Source organism: Phodopus roborovskii, unplaced genomic scaffold (genome assembly GCF_943737965.1).
Source record: "Phodopus roborovskii unplaced genomic scaffold, PHOROB, whole genome shotgun sequence".
Classification (NCBI taxonomy): domain Eukaryota; kingdom Metazoa; phylum Chordata; class Mammalia; order Rodentia; family Cricetidae; genus Phodopus; species Phodopus roborovskii.
In genome coordinates, this window is record NW_026126575.1 from 7,234,823 (window position 1) to 7,255,754 (window position 20,932).

Consider the following 20,932-nt stretch of genomic DNA (forward strand, 5'->3'; position numbering starts at 1 on the left):
TTCTTTCTTTATTTCTTCTTTGACCCAGGAGTGGTGCAATTGCACATTGTTCAGTTGCCATGAGTTTGCAGGTTTTCTGTTATTTGTGTTGTTGTTGAATTCCAATTTTAAAGCATGGTGGTCCGATAAGATACAGGGGACTATTCCTATTCTCTTGTATCTGTTGAGGTTTGTTATGTCACCTAGTATGTGGTCGATTTTAGAGAAGGTTCCATGGATGGAATGTTCTGTAGATGTCTGTTAACCCCAGTTGAGACATAACTTCTGTTAATTCTTTTGTTTCTTTGTTGAGTTTCTGATTGGTGGTCCTGTCTAGTGTTGAGAGTGGTGTATTGAAGTCTCCCACTATAAGTGTGTGAGGTTTTATATGAGCTTTGAGTTTTAGTAGTGTTTCTTTTACAAATGTGGGTGATTTTGTATTAGGGGCATAGATGTTCAGAACTGAGACTTTGTGTTGATGGATTTCTCCTGCGACGAATATGAAATGACCGTCTTCATCTCTTTTGACTAATTTTGGTTTGAAGTCTAACTTGTTAGATATTAGGATAGCTACGCCTGCTTGCTTCTTATTTCCATTTGATTGGAAAATCTTTTCCCAACCCTTTACCCTGAGGTAAAGTATCTTTGAAGCTTAGATGTGTTTCTTGTATGCAGCAGAAAGATGGATTCTGTCTTCGTATCCATTCTGTTAGCCTGTGTCTTTTTATAGGTGAGTTAAGACCATTGATTGTTGATGCTTGTTTGATTTAGGTTTCTTGTTGGCAGTGGTATTGTGAATATATTAGTTCTGCTTCACCCTTGGTTTCTGGTGTAGTTGGATTATCTGTTGCCTACATTTTTGTGGGTGTAGTTACCTTCCTTGGGTTGGAGTTTTCCTTCCAATACTTTCTGTAGGGCTGGATTTGTAGATACGTATTGGGAAAATCTGGTTTTGTCATTAAATATCTTGTTCTCTCCATCTATAGTGATTGAGAGTTTTGCTGGCATCGTGTTCTCTTAATACTTTTAGAACATCTATCCAGGACCTTCTGGCCTTGACGGTTTCCATGGAGAAGTCAGGTGTAATTTTGATAGGTCTGCCTTTATATGTTACCTGTCCTTTTTCCTTCACTGCTCTTAATATTCTTTCTTTATTCTGTATGCTAGGTGTTTTGATAATTATATGTCGAGGGGTCCTTTTTCTTTGGTCCAGCCTATTTGGGGTTCGGTATGCTTCTTGTACTTTCATGGGCATGTCCTTCTTCAGATTTGGAAAGTTTTCCTCGATGATTTTGTTGAATATGTTTTCGGCACCTTTGAGCTGGGCTTCCTCACCTTCCTCTATGCCTATTATTCTTAGGTTTGGCCTTTTCATGGTGTCCCACATTTCCTGGATGTTTTGTGTTAAGGATTTGTTGGATTTATGATTTTCTTTGGTTGATGAATCTATTTCTTCTAATTTATCTTCTGCGCCTGAGATTCTCTCTTCCATCTCTTGAATTCTATTGGTTATGCTTGTGTCCGTAGTTGCTGATTTTTTGCCCAGCTTTTCTATTTCCAGCATTCTTTCCGTTTGTGTTGCCTTTATTTTCTCTATTTCAGTTTTCAAGTCTTGAACTGTTTCCTTCACCTGCTTAATTGTTTTTTCTTGGCTTTCTGTACTTTCCTTAAGGAATTTGTTCATTTCTTACACTTTTTTGTTTGTTTTTTCCTCCATTTCTTTAAGAGATTTTCTCACATCTTCTTTGAGGGCCTCTATCATTTTTATGATGGTAATTTTTAAGTCATACCCTTCTGCTTCCTCTGCTTTATTGTGTTCCATTCTAGTTGGTGTAGATTCTGTAGATTCTGGTGGTGTCATGTTTGTCTTTCTGTTGTTAGGTGTTCTCTTGTATTGCCTTCTTCCCATAGCTTCTTCCAGTAGGTGTTGTTGGGGTCTCTCCCTCTCTCTATGGTACTTCCCCGATGGGCTTATGTGGGTCTGAGATTCAATATTTGTAGCTCTGTGTGGTCCAAGCTCTCTAAGAAGTTTCTCCGCAGACAGGGATCCAGGATGGGGTCAAGGATGAGGATCCAGAAGAAGATGCCAGCAGGTATTCACAGTGGTCCTCTGGCCAATAGCTCTGGCCAATAGCTGGCGGAAGAGGGCAAGGGCTGAGGTGGAACTTGAGAAGGTTTTGCAGGATAGCCGGATCTCACTGGAAACTGGTGCTCTCCAGCTGAGACCTCTTTCTTTGGCAGAGGCCAGGATTTGGGGGTCAAGTATCTTGCCCGCAGGATCTCAGAGTGGACCCGCAGAGATAGGTGGATCTCTGGGAGGGGCCCGGGACTCCAGCAGAGGACTGGAGGCGGGGTCAGAGACCAAGCCGGTGGAAATTACGGATGGTCCAGCGTGGATAGTCAGGTCTCCTTTGTTCAGAGTTGCTCCGAGAAGTCTCCGAAGTAGGGTGGACTGTTGGCTCCACCCTCTGTCCCAGTGCTCAACCAGAGCGGCAGGACCGTGTGTGGGATAGGGCACAGGGAAGGGTGGGTAGGCTGGCAGTGGGGATGGGTGGGGGTGTATCAGAGCTCCAAGGGTGCTCTCGATGGGGACTGGAGACAGGAGCAGCAGGATCAGGGGCCAACCCAGGGAGTTCTGGCGGGGACGATTTAATTATTTTTTAACAAGGGAATGGATTCCATTGTCTATATTTGTACCTTCACACTAGAAAGGTGGAGGCAGAAAGGTTTTGGAGTTCAGGTTCATCCTTGGTTGTGTAACAAGTTAAAGGGTAATTTGGTCTACATGAAACCTTGTCCCCAAGGTGAGTGAGGCAGGGCTTACTAGTCAGTTTAGTGAGATACTGTCTCAAAGTTGAAGAGCAATCAAGGAAAGATGCCTGATGTCTACCTCTGCTCTTTATACATCCACAGGAACAGTACATATACAACATATAAAATTAAAAAAGAAATAAAAATAAATAAGAAAAGAGTAACCATGCTTGCTTGAATATGCCCATGGTAACTTTGGAAAGACACAACAAGAAACAACTACGAGTAGCTTCTTGAGTAATTAGGGTACTTTGTACCTTTTTACCTGTCTTTTTCTTCTTAAAATAGCTTTAAACAGTTACTGAAATATAGGAGTAAATTAAGAATGAGCTTTAATTTTGTTTTAAAAATTTTAATTCATTAAAATTTGTCTAAAAATAAAAACATGTACAGGTTGCAAGTGTAGTACAATTGATAATGTATTATTTTCTTATTAAAAATGCAAGTCTTTTGAGTATTGCAAAGGCATTTGTGGACTGAAAGATAGGAGAAACTGTTGAAAGACTTACTCGGTGCTGGGGATGTAGCTCGGGAGTGGGGCACTTGCCTTGCATGGGCAGATCTTCACAGCCCTGGTCCTGCATGGGAAAGGCGAAAAGTCCACTCTCCTGCCCCTCCACGCTAGAGCTCACTGTTCTCTTTTCTCTCCCCTCTCCTTTTGCACAGGCCGGAGGAGTAGCAGGTGCCTCTGTTGACTTGATCTTGTTTCCTTTGGATACTATTAAGACAAGGCTGCAGAGTCCCCAAGGATTCAACAAGGCTGGTGGTTTTCGTGGAATATATGCAGGTGTCCCTTCCATAGCTGTTGGATCCTTTCCTAATGGTAAGGGTGTGGCTATTCACACTGCTCAGAAGCCAAGATAATGGATTCAGTTCCAGAGTAGTTTAAGATGTTACCAACAGAAAATTCCTTCTGTGTTACAGCTGGTCTTCTGCATTTGTGTTTTGTTCTTCGATTGTACTTAAACAGAATGCAGAGAGTATTGTAGATTCTATTCCAGGATGTTTACACACACACACACATTCTTTCTCTCTCTCTCTCTCTCTCTCTCTCTCCACACACACACACACACACACACACACAAAGGCAATCTTTTAAAAATGGCTTTGCTGTTTTTAATCCTCTGTTTAGAATCTTTAAAATTTTGCTTTTTCATTATGATCCCTTAGAGCAGTGGTTTTAACCTTGCCCGAATACCAGAATTCTCGAAGCTTTATAAAGATGTGTTGAAAGTATCCTAGGTGAGCTGGTTGGGTGATCCCTACTTTGGGATGTGAGCAGGTGAGATGGAGAAGCATTGCTCACCTTAAATTGCTCTTGGATGAGGACGGTGCTTGGCTGGGTTGTCCTCCTGCCAATGTCTATTGTTTGGGTTTTAAAGCTGTGTCCTTACTTGGTGTTTTTCTTTGATAATTAGGATGATGTGTTTTTATTTAATCTATTTCTGAGTATATCTGTTTTCAGTCACTTACCTGATTGTAATTGTTTACCAAAGGGTGTTGTATTTTATTTTATTTGGATTGTATCCAGGACATTACACACGCTGAGCAGACAGTGTTCTTCAGAGCTGTGTCTACTTCCTATTTCCCAGTCCCTGGTGGATGCTTTTAATGCTCAGAAGTACAGTGAGCCAACTAGCACAAATGATACACAGCCTGCACCCACAAAATTAGGTCTCTAGGGGCTTCTTAAATCTTGGGGTCCATTTTCTCTTTTTCCAGGATAAGGAGTGAATATGTTAACCTGATGCTCATGTGCCCAGTCTTTAAACATAGCCTTCATGTAAAGGTTTGTAGTGCAAAGAAAATGTAGTCTTTCTCTCCTTTTGTTTTTAACTTTACTTTCTTCTGCATCCCCTGAGAGTCTCTAGTCTGTCTTAATTCTTTGAATATTAGCTAATGGGCTATTGTTGAACCCTCACTTTATAATGCATGTTTCTCAGTATGGACAAAGATACAGGGTTGTCCCTAGTAGACCTGATCAACAAGGAGTGTAAAGCCACGCGGATGCCCGTGGCCCACTGGCAGAGATTGGGGTGTAATTAGTCTCAGGTGTGTCCAGGACACTTGGCGGTTGGAAACCGGAAGGCGATCCTCCTCTGTAGAGAAGCTGAGGACCTTTGAGGAGGAGATCTGCAGAGGAGTATGCTCTGCTCATGGCTTTTGGTCTCAGTTCTTGTTACTTTTGTGCTTCACCCTCTCTTTTCTATTGCAGTAAGGGTTCAGGTAGCTGTGACATCGTCGGTAGCATAAGTGGTACATGATGCTGTGGTTAAACTCAAAGAACTGTTTTATGTTCTCCAAGCACGTGTGTGTGTGTGTGTGTGTGTGTGTGTGTGTGTGTGTGTGTGTCTGGGAAGGCTATGTTCAAAATTTTTCCCATAAAGTGCAGGAGACAAAGTCCAAGCATAGCCTTCTAGAAATGGGGTTTTCTATAGATTTGGATGAGTCAAACTTTCCTTTGTGGAAACGTTTTCTTTTGTTATTGATTAAGGCTCTGTCTAGCCTGAGTGCAGAATCCACTGTTACCATATATGGCTGTGGACATTTTTGAGAACAAAGCCAGCACAGGTGAGGGATAGAGAGAGAGGGGGGAGCCTTTTGAAGAGCCCCATTCTTTATAGTTAGGAACATAATAGAGGAAGCAGCAGTCCGGGGTTATGTTCCTGTGGGGTGGGGCATGGTTAGCGCAGCCCCTCTTCTCTTCTGTGCCTAGGGCTTCTTTTAGAACTGCACTGTGACTGACATCTCTTCCAACCCCAGAGCCTTTTTGGATGCTACCTGTTTGGCAGGGGCTGAAACTCACATTTCTACTACTTCACAAAAGTAGCTCTAAATGACAGTCTTGAGGTACTCTACGATGGAACCTAGGAACCTTTAGCTTTCTTCTTTCTCCCGGGGTGGGGTAGGGCTTGGGGGGGGGTGTATGCCCCTGCAGAACATACAGCTGAATGCAGTAGAGCCCTTACACCTGGGCATGTCGTGGATGGGCCAAAGTGGGGGAAACAGTGTGAGGGCCACATGTGGGAATAGGCCAGACACAGCTGTGTGCAGCCATTGTGTCTGTAGTTACTATGGGCCCTTTACACACTGGTTGACTTTTGGAAATGGGTTGTTTTCCTGAGTGTTTAGTGCTCTCATGTCCTTCAGAAGATGAATTTGCTGTCCATTTAGCTTCTGTGCCTTATCCCTTATGGAAGAGGTAAACATAAATCTCTTGATCAGACATAGAAAGGTTTAAAGCCTGCTGTGCAACTCTGATGACAGCAGCAGAGGTAGCTTTCTCCTGATTTCCTTTCTTTTTCCTCTTAATCTCACTATGTAACATGGGTATCCTGGAGCTTGCTATGTAGACTAGGTTGGTTTCAAATACAGAGATCATTCTGCCCTGTCTGCAGTGCGCTGGGTTTAAAGATGTGCACTGCCAACCCTGGCACTGACTTCTATTTTCAATGAGGTAGTTGATTGTTTCTGTGTTTTATAATGATGTTTTGAAGTAGTGAGAAGTAGCATAGTTTTGCATAATCAGAAGTAAACATTGTTGAATTGACATTTCACTTAAGATATGTGTTTATGGTCTTAGCCTACGTATAACTCAGCAGCTGTGTGTTTTTATGACTGACCGTATTGCTGTTTTGGGTCTGTGAAGGCCACAGCCCCTTCCTTCTAAGACGTTTGCTAGGAAGTGAAGCATGGCAGTGCTGGGCTGCCTGTTGAGTGCACTTTAGGCAGGGATCATGTCTTCTACATTTCTTCAAGTCCAAGGTCAATAATGTAGTTCAGATATGATAAGTTCTGTAAGAGAGTGGGGAAAGGCATGCACTTGTCACTCCTTATCTCATAATTATTATTGTCACAGCTTTTGAGAGATATTCCTTACTATGTGAGACATTTACACTGAAAAGAGACTTTTCCATTTCAGCTGCTATGTTTTTTCTCACCTATGAATATGTGAAATGTTTGCTGCACACCGACTCAGCGTCACACTTCAGGCCCGTGAAGCACATGCTGGCCGCCTCTGCGGGAGAAGTGGTAAGCAAAAGGCTACACGATAAAACATTCTAGATATGTGAATTATGCCTGTGTTTGTTGGTGCAGGTAATTGTTTTATTTTTAAAATTTAGATTTCTTTTAACTGATATATAAAATCTAAAACTCATATGTATCTTTTAATGCAATGCTTTACAACGTACATATTACATAACGTTATTTTGGTGCTGAGGATCAAATTTCTTTTTATTTATTTATTTATTTATTTATTTTTATTTAATTTTATATAACAAAGTCCAATTAAATGAAAACAAACATTTATACACAATATTTGGGAATTTGGGCGTCATTCTTTCCAAACTACTTCCTGCTGGTAAGGGGCACTGTCTTGGGGGATTCGAAGAAGATTCAGATAGAGGATCAAATTTCAAAGCTCTTAAAATGCTAGACAAACTTCATATCCACTGTATCAGATTCTACTGTATAATGCCTATAACGGAGTACAGGCATTATTGTTTCCTCAAATGTATTTGTGGTGAATTTTATCTAATTTAAAACCCCTACCCTTTGAGTTTTGAACTTGTAATCCTTCTGCCTCAGCCTCCTGAGCACAGAAATTATAAGTATGTGCCACCATTCCAGCTTTAACAGTATTTTTTTTTTGTGTGTGTGTTTGTATGTGTACATTTAGGTGTGTGTGCTGCATATACACAAGTATGCGTGGGACCTGTGCCTTTGTATGCAGTACCGGGAGGGGACAATGATGGACCCTGCTCTATCCCTTGAGACTGGGCCTCTCACTGAAGCTGGAGCTAGGCTGGTTTTCATCCCCAGTAATGCTGGGCTCACAGTGCATGCCTTACATACAGCTTTTTATGTTGATGCTAGACCCTCATGCTTGAGTCGTCTCCCTAACCTCCACTGTTTTTTGTTCTTAAATTATGAAAGTGGTAAAAATCCCAAAAAATATGAATGGATTAAATGTGACAGTTGAAAGACAGTCTTATGATGTAAGAAAATGTCCATTGTATATTATTGTTAGAGGCAGCCCTACAATGTCATTATAGAGCTAGAATTAAAGAGATGGAAGAAGATATCAATATAAGTTTGGTTGGTGGTGTTTATATTAGTGTAGCTGAGTTGGAACTCCTTTTCACAGAATGGATTCTACAGCATAGTTTCAGACAGTCACAGAGAAATTAAGGGGGAATGAAGTAGCAGCTGTGGTTATGAAAAGAAGTGGGATGCAGGGGCAGGCACTGTGCCAGACATTCTGCCCACTGGGTCACTGCCCATTGGCTTATTGTGTTGACTTCTGGCCCATGGCTTCTCCAACTCCCATTTCTTTTCCTTCAGCTTCTCTAGATTCTGAGTCAAGTTGTTTGTATATGTGGTGAGGGCTTATCTTAGTTAGGGTTTCTATTACTGTGAAGAGATACCATAACCACAGTAACTCTTACAAAGGAAAACATTTAACTGAGGTGGTGGCTTACAGTTCAGAGGTTCAGTCCATTGTCACCATGGTCAGACATGGCATGCAGGCGGTCATGGTGCTGGAGGAGTTGAGAGTCCTACATCTTGCATGCAACAGAAAGTGGACTGTACCACACTGAATGAAGCTTGAGCATATATGAGATCTCAGATCTCACCTCCACAGTGACACACTTCCTCCAACAAAGCCACACCTCTCAATAGTGCCACATTGTCTTTCAAACCACCACAGGCCTCTAGGAGCGAGTTGTGTGTGGCTCTGTGGTGAGGGTGCTAGGGTCAAGTGTGTGTTGTGTGATTTGACATCATTGTTAAGAAATCATTGCCTAAAAGGATATGGTCAATAAAACAAAAGGCAGCCTACAGAATGGGAAAATATCTTTACCAACCCCACATCGGACAGAGGGCAGATCTCTAAAATATATGAATAAGTCAAGAAACTAGACACAAAAATATTGAATAACATAATTAAAAAATGGAGTACAGATCTAAATAGAGAATTTGCAACTGAAGAAACTCAAATGGCCGAAAGACATTTAGGGACTTGTTCAACATCCTTAGTCATCAGAGATATGCAACTCAAAATGGCTGAGATACCATCTTACACCTATCAGAATGGTTAAGATCAAAAACACTGATAATAGCTTCTGCTTGAGAGGATGTGGAGAAAGGGGAACACACTTCCACTGCATGTGGAGTGCAAAGTTGAAGAGCCACTTTGGAAATAAATATGGTGGTTTCTCAGAAAATTGGGAATCAATCTACCTCAAGACCCAGCAATACCACTCTTGAGCATAGCCCAAAGGATCATTCCACAGGGACATTTACTCAGCTATGTTCATAGCAGCATTATTTGTAATAGCCAGAACCTGGGAGCAACCTAGATGCCTCTCAATGGAAGAATGGATGGAGAAAATGTGGTACATTTACACAATGGAATATTACTCAGCGGTTAAAAAAAAAAGGCTTCTTGAAATTTGCAGGCCAATGGATGGAACTAGAAAAACAAACAAACAAACAAACAAAACAACAAAACAACAACAACCTGAGTGAGGTAACTCAGAACCAGAAAGACAAATATAGTATGTATTCACTCATAAGTGGATATTAGATGTAAAGCAAAGGATAACCAGGCTATAATCTATAACCCAAGAGAAGCTAGGTAAAAAATGGGGACCCTAAGAGGGACACATGTGGAGGGCCCCCGGAAGGGAAAGATAGTTAAGGTCTCCTGGGTAAATGGGGAGGGGTAGAGAAGGGAGGGGATGGGAGATGGGAACATGAAAGATGAAGAAGACCGAGTTGGGGGAGAGGTAGAGGGGAAGAGCAATGAAAAAGGTATCTTGATAGAGGGAGCCACTATATGGGGTTAGGGAGAAACCTGGTACTAGAAAAAGTCTCAGGAATCCACAAGGATGACTCCTAGCAGTAATAGAGAGGGTGTCTGAATGGGCCTTCCCTTTAATCAGATTAGTGACTTCCCTAATGTCATCATAGAACATAAATCTAGAAACTGATGGAAGCAGATGACTGAACCCACAGCCAAGAACAGGGCTGAGCTCCTGGAGTTCAGTTGAAAAGAGGGATCAAATGAACAATGGGGGTCAAGACCATGGTGGGGAAAACCACAGAGACAGTTGACTTGAGCTATGGACTATAAGACTAACGGCTGGGGAACCTACATGGGACCGAAGTAGACCCTCTGAATGTGGGTGACAGTTATGTGACTTAATCTGTTGGGAGGGGCCTAGCAGTGGCACCAGGACCCATCCCAGGGGCATGAACTGGCTTCTTGGAGCCCATCCCCTATGGTGGGATACCTTGCTCAGCCTTCATACAGCGGGGAGGGGCTTGGTACACCAGCCTTTGTTGACTTCCCAAGGAAGGCCTTACCCCCTGTGAGGAGTGGGTAAGGGGTGGGAGTGGGAGGAGAGGAGGGGGGGGGAACTGAGGTTTGTATGTAAAATGAAAAATAATGTTTTTAAACACAAAAAAGAAACCATTGCCTAATCTGAGCTCACAAAGATACACTTGTGTTTTCTTATACACATTTTATAGTCTTAATTCTTGTACTTGTGTCTTTGCTACATTGTGAGTTGAGTTTTGTATAAGTGCAGGTGCCACCATGTATATGTGGAGGGGGGGTCAGAGATGTCTGAAGATCAAACTTTGGTAGCTAAGTGTGTATGATATGATGGCTAATCTTGGTTGTCAACTTGACATAGCTAGGAAGAACTCCAGTTGAAGAATTGCCTCCTTTATATTGATGTGTGGGTGTGTTTGTGGGGCACTGGTGTGTTTTCCTTGTCCTGATGGGTGGTCTCACATTTGTGACTTTGTGGGTTATTAAAAAGACCTGGAGTTAGGAGGGGGCCTTGTTGAGAAGGATGCAGGTGCTGAAGGGAACAAATTATTTCCTATAAGTTTGAGTTTCTCATGAAAAAATAGGAATTTTTAAAAAGTTTCCTAGATTTCTGGCATTTATGGAAGTACTACCCTGAAGTGCTAATAGTCTTAGATCTTATCTGGAAAACCTCCCGGAAGTTCAGAATCAGTTTTGTCAAATTGTTTAACAAGTTCACACATTACTTTTTTCCTGTTTTAGTACCCTGTTTCCATTTCATAGGACACAAACTCTGGGTTTCAGTTTCATGTAAATGTGCTAGAAATGAGGGAAATAAACAAGTGGACACAGGGGAAATGCAATTTTGATTGTAAAATGAAAGGAATAGACAGTTATGCTTAGCGGTCATTGCTCAGAGCTGCAGCAGCGCAGCCAATAAGGAATAGCTCAGGGTGGCAGTACCTGTCAGCATGTTTGCTTTCATCCAGCCTTATGTATGCTGCAGACACAATGCCGTATCTTGTTGCTATTGAACATAGCCACCGTTTCTTTGTTGTGGCTACAATAAAGGCAACTTGGAAAGAAAAGAACACAGCCACAGTAATAAGCATTCCCTGTGGCTATAGCAATGGCTTGATTAAATGTTAATGATGAATCAATATGACTTTAATCACAACTGTCTGCCTTCTGCTTACAATTTGGGATACAGAGAAATCGATCAAATAAGATTTAATGTGTAACCACAGCAAGAAGAGTCCCGTTTGTGCCATTTTTATTAGGAAGTTTGCTGTTCCAAATCTCTAAATCCCTACCTCAATTATTTCCCAGCCCAGTTTTCATCACACACAGAACAAGCCCTGTGAGAAGCAGAATCCATAATGAGGTCCAAGGCACGGCAGCTTTTCCCTTAATGGTGTGGGCACTGTAATCTAGCAGTGTGATGCTCTTTAATGGGTCTCGGAGTTTGCTTTTCTTGAATCTCATTCTTCTTGGATCTTGGTTCCTGTTACTTTTAGAAATGGAAGAATATTGAAAATTCTTTATATCCAAAAGGATCACACTGTGAATCAATTGTATGCACAATGACATAAAGGTCTCCCGCATGGATGCTGGTTGAGTGTCCCTTTCAAACCCATTCCCCATAAAGACAGAAACAACCGGGAGATAAATTAGATCTTGTTTTGCACATGCTATTCTGTCAGCTTCTAACGCACTTCTCCAAATGTGGCCCAAGGACAGCCTGCGATGGAAGCAGCTGCCCATGCGGCAGGTTACAAACGATGGTCTTTGGAGACAGTAGTGGGGACTCTGCAAGGTAAACAAAACCCCAGATGGCACTGGTACTCACTGACACATACACAGACTGATCGTTATTGAGGGTGGAATATTACTCATGTGTGTAGACTTGGCTTTTCATTAAAAGGATGTGGTGTGAATGTTGGAGCCTGCCCTCGAGTTTTCTTAAGGCCCATGCTGCTGTGGAGTCTTGTAGCTAAAGACACTTCATATTAAGGCTTCCCTTCCCTGGCAGCTAAAGGCTGCCAGACCTGCTGTGTCCCAGTCTACTCAGGCTCTTACTGGATGTAGTGGAGTTAAGCCTCCACTAGCTGATCTGCTTGGCCAAGTAAGCTGAGTTCTTGAAGTATGTTCTCAGACACAAAGCTTAGAGCACATGCTAGCACTTGCTGTGTTTTCCCTGGGATGGGTGGAAGCTATTCTGTTTATATCATAGTGTCATAAATGAGTAGGAGATGGTTTAGCAGTTATGAGCACGTGCTGTTCCTGTAGAGGACTTGTATTTCATTCTCCACATCTAAATTAGGCTGCTCACAACCATCTGTAACTCTGACTCCATGGAATCTGGCCTTTGAGGGAACCAGAGTGCATGCATATGTGTGAGCACATACATAAAAATAAAATGAATATTTGATGTTTCAGCACTTGGGAGGCGGAGGGAGGTGGATCTCTGTGAGCTGAAGGCCAGCCAAGTTACACAGGGAGACCCTGCCTCAAAAAATAAATAGTAAGTAAGCAAATAAGTAAATAGAAAAATAAAACAATGAGAAGAAACATTGAGCAAGGCAATAGGAGAAAAGTTAAAAACTTAAGTTTTTTAAAGATTTCTTTATTTTACTTTGTGTGTAAGAGTTTTGCCTATATGTATGTATGCACATATCTGTATACATATCTCGGAAGAGGGTGTTGGATGGCCTGGTACTGTACTTAGAGATGGCTGTGAGCCACCAAGTGGATACTGAGCAGAACCCAGGTCCTCTGCAAGAGCAGCAAGTGATCATTGTCAGTCAGCTGTGTGGGTGAGGAGAGATGGTAACCCAGAGGTCACCAGGGCCAGGGGAGTGGGAGAGGGGGAGGAAGGAGGCTATGGAGGAAGACAATAAACTCCAGAGATACTAAAGAGGAGTCAGCACAGAAATGACTGTTTTCTAGAAGAGCTTCTAAACAGTCCCTCTTCAGTGTGTTTGTTTACTGATGTGTGCTGAATGCCTGCTGGAGAATTCTCCAGCACAGCTTACTGATTCAGTGCAGTCCACACCACCCCAATCTTTTCAGCTGTTCCAGGCACCTCAGGCCCAGCACACAGGCAAGAAGAGGGAGGGGCCAGTCAGGGCTTGGCACCGCCCAGCAATAGTGATATAACCGGTGGTTATTCACTTCTGAGACATGAGTGTACCCTGAGGGATCTGATGAAGGGTTCTTGCTCGTGCCCTTGCTGACCCTTTCAGGCTTTGCGTCCTGTAGATTCTCACTTTTCTAATACAGCATGCATCTTTAGTGCAGACAGCATTGATTTGTGATCCACCTGGCATCTTTCATTGATTATGCTAGTTATTTAGAGTGTAAGAGGGAAGGGAAGCTGAGCTAACTTTGAGCTTTGAAACAATATCAGGCTATGGAAGACAATTAAGTTGAGCTTTACAGTTAAACACGATGTTCATACATTATGACGAAATTGAAGGAACTATTTGGGGCTGTGTAATGTGTCCAGTCATTGCCATTATGTTGTACGTAGGAAAATCAAGCCCTTCTCTCTAAGGGCAGCAGTGTTAAAGGAAGATAGGTTTAGCTACTTTTGTGTGAGTCCAAGATTTGTCAGGTGCAAACTCGTTTTTAAGACAATACTGGCTTGTGAAGGTGGCTTTTCCCCCTAAAGCCTACCAAGACTTGGCATCTGCTAGCCTTCTAGTTGGTTAGAAATCAGTTCTTGGGAGGGTAATGAATTAAATGCCTTGGTTACTAATTTGCCTTGGTCTGTGGCTGTGTGAGTTCTAATATTTGTGTGTTCTGCATATATATAGCTGGTACCACAGCAGGTGCCAGGAAGTAGAATAAGGACTGTTAATCCTATTTCTGAGGAGCATATAAAATTAATGGTTGGATTCATTTCCCTAGTGACCAGGACTATTTTGAGGACTTGTGATGTGGATCATCTATTTTCAAAGTATAGATGAGAATCAGAACTGCGACTTTCCCACATATTCACACCTCCTTGTTGTGTGTGCATGCGCGTGTGCATGTGTGTGTGTATGTGTGTTTGTGTGCATGTGTGTGCACACGTGTGAACATACACCCACGTGCTCCCACTCGTGCACTGTTTGTTTCGTGCAGCTGCTGCCCGTTGCACTGGGACAAGCAGGCTTGCATGCAGCCTCACTCCCTCTTCCTACGGGGATGAAATTGTGCAGCACTGTCACAGCGCTCAGCCTTGCATCTCACACACAGCACAGTAAATGTTAGTTCTGGTTCCATGCCACATAATTTGCTGTGTGACACATTTTTACAATTTTGATACAAGAATACAGAAAAATTAAACTCAAGAAAGTTGAGTGACTTGCAGAAGATTTCTAGCTAGGTGTAGACAATAAAACACCATGGAGAATGATTAATGTGGCCAGCGTTTCTGTGCATTGCCAGGAGCACCTCTGTAGAGATGGCTGTTTTTTTATGTTATGTATAAAAGTGACAGAAGTGGAGATGGGAATGTACAGGGCTTGAGTAGTAGATGTCCATCTGACCATATCTGCTTGTGCTGTGTTCAACCCCCAGGGCCAGCACAGCCTGAACCTGGGCTCTCAGCCTGATGAGTCTGCCTGCCTCTCTAGCCCACTGGTACCCTCTCCAACCTCTAGGCCTAACCTTATTCCTGTTTAATACATCACATGAACCAGTCCAGTCTGCTGAACTCTGCCTGCATCATCTGAAAACTCCAGGCTTGGCTTAGGATGTTTATGCTATGTGCTAGCCCAGTCCTCTGTGTCCCTCTGACCCTGTCCACCTGTACCACATCCAGCCCCTTGCCCAGCCTTATTCATACATCCTGTACTATGGTCCAGCCTACTAAGTCTGCCTGACCCTAGCCCACCTGTACCATACCCAATCCCCATACCTAGTCCGGGACCCACAGCTAGAGTTGGGACCCAGTCTGCTGTGTCCACATCAAACGTACAACCAAAGACATTCATATGCCCAGGTTTCATTAAAAATAACCAGTGTAAGAGGTCAAGACAGCACCCCTAACCCCAACCCACCAGTCCTACAGAAATGTTCTCCAGTGAGAATACCTAGATGAACTCTAGGAAGGAGAGAAAATAACACTAAGGGCGTTGAAAATTATATAGGGAATCATATTATTATATATTTATCTAATTTGTGTGTATAGTTATTGCCATTTGGTTGACAACATTCCCTACAAAATCATAGGCTCTAGTACCAGTTCATGAGAGACCTTCTTTTGAGTTGTTGGTCAGGAGAGTCCAAACAACTCCTCAACAATGTAGGCTATCACTCTTGTCTTTGTTTGTCTCCCAGAAGTTGAAGTAGGACAGTTGCTAAAAGACATCATGCACTTCAGACACAGGACTCAGAGGAATTATGCTGGTTCTTACTAAGTGCCTCCTCTTTGAGGACATCGTACTAGAAGGTGGTATGCAAGCTACCAAGGGAAGGAAGGAAAAAGAAATCCCACACAGCTGTGATGCATGTGAGCCGCAACAGTGACCCACATGGCGAGCTATCTCTAATCATGGCAGTACTGACAGCTGTCTAATTGAACTTAAGGTCCAGTCAGCAGGAGGGAGATCAAGCCTGGTTCTGAAAACCCAGCTGCCCAAGGCTGGAGAAGTCATGGATCTTAGAGGAGAACTTATTACTGCCACTCTCTGACCTGTTTAATTCCTATCTGCATTCTAATTTCTTATCCTTATACACACGGTAGTGTAACTCTCGCCCTCATCAAAGGAGCTGCTTCTTTTTTAAGCAGATACCTTCACAGAAACAGACAACAATCACAGTGCTGAGGACAACTGACTGTGGAATGCCCAGCGCCAATTGATAGCCACAACACAACCATTTCACTCAGGGAACATAGTGGAAGATGGGGTGGAAAGATTGTAAGAGCCAGAGGACCTTCAAAGACCTGCAGTGCAATTGTGTCTTCTAGACATGACAGGGAAGATCTACCCATGAAATCTCAGCAGTATGGCTGCCTACACAGTGACACCACCAGTTGACATGCTAACTAACGTGGATGGGGGAAATATCCTAGACAAAGAACTACAGACATCCAATGACTGGAGAGAGACAATTAGTGTTTTTCAGGTATGAGCCTCCTAATAGGTTAGTTCTACACACACACACACACACACACACACACACACTCACACCAAACCAACACACTCCAAAACAAAGAAAAAGGAGATTGGGAGTGGGGGGGGGGCTGAAAGAGGGGAATGATGTAAATATAGTATATGCATATTAAATAAAAATTAAAATCAGTTGAGGCAAAAATGCAGATTGTTGAGTTTCTTAAAATAGGAAAAGCATGTTCTAGAACTTACTGTTTCTATTTTAGAGAATATAGCCCCACCCCCTTCATGAAACCTGAGAGTGTTACTTTGCAAAAGAAGCTGGGCAGATAGGATTAGGGATCTTGAGAGCTAGGGTTTCTTGGATCATCAGGTGGGCTCACTGTAATTCCAGCATCCTTACTTCAAGAGGGAAGGGAAGCATCTGGACTGACCCAGGAGACCTGGGGTTTCCTAGCTGATGGTTTAAAGGTGGAAGGAGGAGCCACAAGCCAGGGGATGTAAGTGACACTTGTGTGCTACAGAAAGCATGCTACCTGGCATCTTCGATTTAGCCAAGGAGATCCCTTCCTATAATTCATGCCAAAGTACATTTACCGTTAAGTGTGTGATGGTGTATTATAGAAATGGCAGTTACTATTAACAGCGTGTATTTGTCAAGAGGAATCTACAGATTGATGATTAGGGCTTCCATTGAATTGTGACTCACTTCTGTGATGGAGAAGTACAGAAGTGGCTTTTGGTTTGTATAATGATTCTTAAATGTTTGCTATCCAGGGCCTACAAGTCAATATAATTTCTGTTGAGGAGATTGCTCGCTTAGCTGCAGTCTGGGCAGTGCAGTGTTGGTTTTCTCAAGAGAGCCCAGTACCTGCAGAGATTTAAGTCTTTCTTATGGTGCTTATAGGGTGGTTGTGTAAGTGAGGGGAGCCACTTAAGGAAGAAAGGAAGAAAGGTTTAGAAACTCTCTCAATAGGTAAGCTTTCCAAATAGCTATACATCAACAGGTCCAGTTCCATGTGTAACCACAAGATGGCAGGCTTGATGCACAAATGAACAGTACAGTTGTAGCGGAGGTTTTTTTTTTTTTTCTTCTTCTTAATTTTAAATGGTGGCATAGAAAGATATGTTAGCTATTAGCAGAAGCTGCTTTCTGAAGAGAATTTGAAAAAGAAAGTAGCATAAAATGCAAGTAAACTAAACTGTGTTTCAAAAGTCTTCGTTGTTGTACTGTTTTCCTGATACTCCTTGTAGCAATCTGCCATGAAGCCCAGCACGGACTTTTCTTCCGATATATCAATCCCTGGTTGCTCTATGCAGCATATTCTTAGGTTTCTGTTGAGTGTATTATAGACTTCCATTTGAAATATGAGGGATTTACTAATTTAAAATTAGCTGAGCCCCTTGAATGCTTGTAAGCACGGCAAACTTTTAATGAAGATGATAACCGTTTCCTTGTGTGGAATTTGAGTGTCCACAGTGAGAGGGCAGAGGAAAGTTGTGAAACCCTGGCAGGTGATGTTGAAGGTATGGAACCTGGCTGTGGCAAGGAAGAACCAGAGATTTTACCATCATTTCCCCACCCGAGTGTGTGTGTGTGTGTGCGCGCGCACGCGTGCGTATACATGCATATTCTCACACACATGCCATGGTGTGCATGTGAAGGTCAGAAGACAGCTTAGTTCAGTTCTCTCCTTCACTGTGTGATGAAACTCAGGACACCAGGCTTGGCAGCGATTTGTTTTCTTGCTATGATGCTAACATTCACTATAATTAATTCACTTTCATACATTTATGGTTTATAGATTTTCAGTTTTGTGTTGCATTTAATAGATGGTTAGGTTGCCCCCTGCGACAGTAACCTATCTTTTAGAGAAGTTTTTTGTTTCCAAGAAGGGAAACTCTTGGTAGCTGTGTCAATATTTAACTAAAATTTACCAGAAGTTTTGTCATACTTCTGGTGTGAATTCTAATGAGTCTAGTATTCTGTTTTCCCTTTTAGGGCTGATAAAAGATCGGTACACATGAATATTACTCCCTCCTTTTCTCCCTCCCTCCCTCCCTCCATCCCTCCATCCCTCCCACCTCTCTCTCTCCCCTCCCTTTCCCTCTCCTTTGTCCTATCCCCTGCCCTGTCCTCTCCTGTTCTTTGTCCTCTGTCCTGTCCTGTCCTCTGTCCTGTCCTGTAGGCTATACGGCCTTCACTTCAATCCCCTGTCTCTACTCCTGAGTTTTAGAATTGTTACACTTCATATATATGTTCCTTATGGAAATCCATTTTGATAGAACTTTAACACATGCAACATTCTCGGGTTTGATGAAGATGTCACCATCCCCATGTCCTGACATTATCCCACATGTTTGAGGAGAGGGTGTGCCCCAGGGCAGATGTCCTGGGAGACCTGGGGACAGAGTTACTTGCATTTCCTGTCACAGACCTGCAGCATTCAGATCTGCTTTGTTCTTGTGCTGTGCTCTGTTGTGCCTCACATTCAAATGAAGAAAAATCAGAAAACCAAATAGAAGTATGGGGGGAGCGGGAGGAGAGAGAGGCATTTCTTTGTAGAGTGACTTGGGCCGGAATTGCCATACCTCAGAGGTCAGATGCCATGCTGGGGCCTTTGTACCAGGCAGTGGCCCAGAGTGCTTTTCATCTGAGAACCTTTTCCAAGTTTTTCTTCGTTTCTGTATTTTTTTAAGAAATAAAATTGTAATCTAAGAGCTTGAAGGGTTATGAAGCATGACGTTCCATAAATATTTATGCTGAACCTCAGAAGTGGACAGCTCCTATTTTCCTGCCATATTGGGGTCATATTTCGTTGTTGACCTCCCGAAATGGAAAGCACAAGACATTAGTGTGTCCTTTCCTTTCCTTTCTCTTTCATTTATTTATGTGTTTTCATTCTTTGGTGAGTTGTAGATGTTGGGAGCTTGCCTTTAGATTTCTGTCGGTGTCAGTGGACTTAATTTTGCATCTCGGTTTTCTGTTGGTTTCTGAAAGTTCACAGTCTTACCCAAAGAAGCCATTTGTATGCAGTTCCAAGCCTCTGGGAAGCCGTGTGAGCTGCTCTGCTGTAGATCATTGCTAGCTTAGGAACAGACAAGTGTATTTTAATTTGGCCCCTTCATTTTATTTCCCCCTCACAGAAAGTCTTTGGTCCATGGAACTTCATGGTAATTGCAAAGAACTTAGAAAATATGAATAAGCAGGAAAAAAAAAACTGTAATCCTACTGTATTTTTTTAATCTATTAATCAAAATATGTATGGGCATTTCATATAAAGATAATTAGTGGTTAAGAGTGCTTGCTGTGAAAGCAAGAGGATCTGAGTTCAAATCCCAAGCACCCATGTAAAAGCCACACAAGTGTTGTGGAGTATTACTCTAACCTTGTAAAGATGTGTTATATTGTTTATGCTGCATTTGTTTAATGATGTAAAGGTGTGTTGTTTTGCCTGCCTAAGGCACCTGATTGGTCTAATAAAAATCTGAATGGTCAATAGCTAGGCAGTAGAGGCATAGGCGGGGCTGGCAGGCCGAGAGAATAAGTAGGAGGAGGGGACTCTAGGCTTGAGAGAATGAGAGGAGAATGAGAAAAAAAGAGAGGGAGATGCCTAGAGTCAGCCAACCAGGCAGCTGTCCAGCCAGCCACACCTGCCTTCTGGTTTGAACAGTCTTCTGCTTTCTGAAAGTAGGCTGCCAGTCTTTACATCACTGAAGGCAATTTACAAATTGCTTATTGATTTAGCTAGGTGTGAGTATGGCTACTGAGGACCAGTGTCAGCTGGAAGGGTGGGTGCTGGGATGACTCCTTAGCTGGGTGTGGTGGGAAGTCCTAGGTGCCAGGCTTGTTTGAGAGTTGGTGGAGACTGGTGTGACGTGGGGAGGAAGAGGAGTACCAGCTCACAGTCAGCCTCCCCTCCCCTCCCCTCCCCTCCCTACCCCTCCCCTCCCCTCCCCTCCTCTCCTCTCCCCTCCCCTCCTCTCCTGTCCCCTCCCCTCCCTACCCCTCCTCCCCTCCCCTCCCCTCCTCCTCTCCTCTCCTCTCCCCTCCCCTCCCCTCCTCTCCTCTCCTCTCTCCTCCCCTCCCCTCCCCTCCCCACCCCTCCTCTCCTCTTTCCTCCCCTCCCCTCCCCTCCCCTCCTCTCCTCTCCTCTCCCCTCCCCTCCTCTCCTCTCCTCTCCTCTCCTCTCCTCTCCTGGTGTGTTACTTCTAATCAAGCAAAGGTTGTTCTGGTATATTCCTTGGAGGAACAGGCATACTGTTCTATGAGTTGGGAATTCAAGAGAATGGAATTTTCTTCTGCCATTGAGTGGTGTATACATATGCATGGAGTGTGGTGTCTGAAGGCAAGTTGTCATTCAGAGGAGGGTTTTGGCACTGATGATTCTGTGTATCCTCGAAGGTTCAAGAATTTTAGGTTAATATAAGACTTTTTGTCCCCTCACATTAAACCTCAAGATGATGTTTGCATTATTAGTTTTGCTTATGAAAAGATGTTAATTTTGCAACAGCAACTTTTCAGATATAATTACGTTTGTCTATTTTAGGTTGCCTGCTTGATTCGAGTTCCTTCTGAAGTGGTTAAGCAGCGGGCACAGGTGTCTGCTTCTTCAAAAACCTTGCAGATTTTTTCTACTATTTTAAATGAAGAGGTAAGGCTGCTTTTAGACTCCTTTCCTTGTTAAGGGAGATTTGTGTGAGAGCATTTGGG

General features: G+C 43.0%; 1 protein-coding gene across 2 annotated transcripts in view; it reads left to right on the forward strand.

Annotated features, from left to right (window-relative positions):
- Positions 1-20,932, forward strand: part of Slc25a26 (solute carrier family 25 member 26) — a 106,504-nt gene that overhangs the window by 9,864 nt on the left and 75,708 nt on the right. For both annotated transcript variants that reach the window (XM_051203424.1, XM_051203425.1), the window contains exons 2-4: positions 3,457-3,613; positions 6,713-6,822; positions 20,769-20,873. In XM_051203424.1, the coding sequence (XP_051059381.1) occupies positions 3,457-3,613; positions 6,713-6,822; positions 20,769-20,873 (372 nt within the window). The remainder of the gene's footprint in view (positions 1-3,456; positions 3,614-6,712; positions 6,823-20,768; positions 20,874-20,932) is intronic.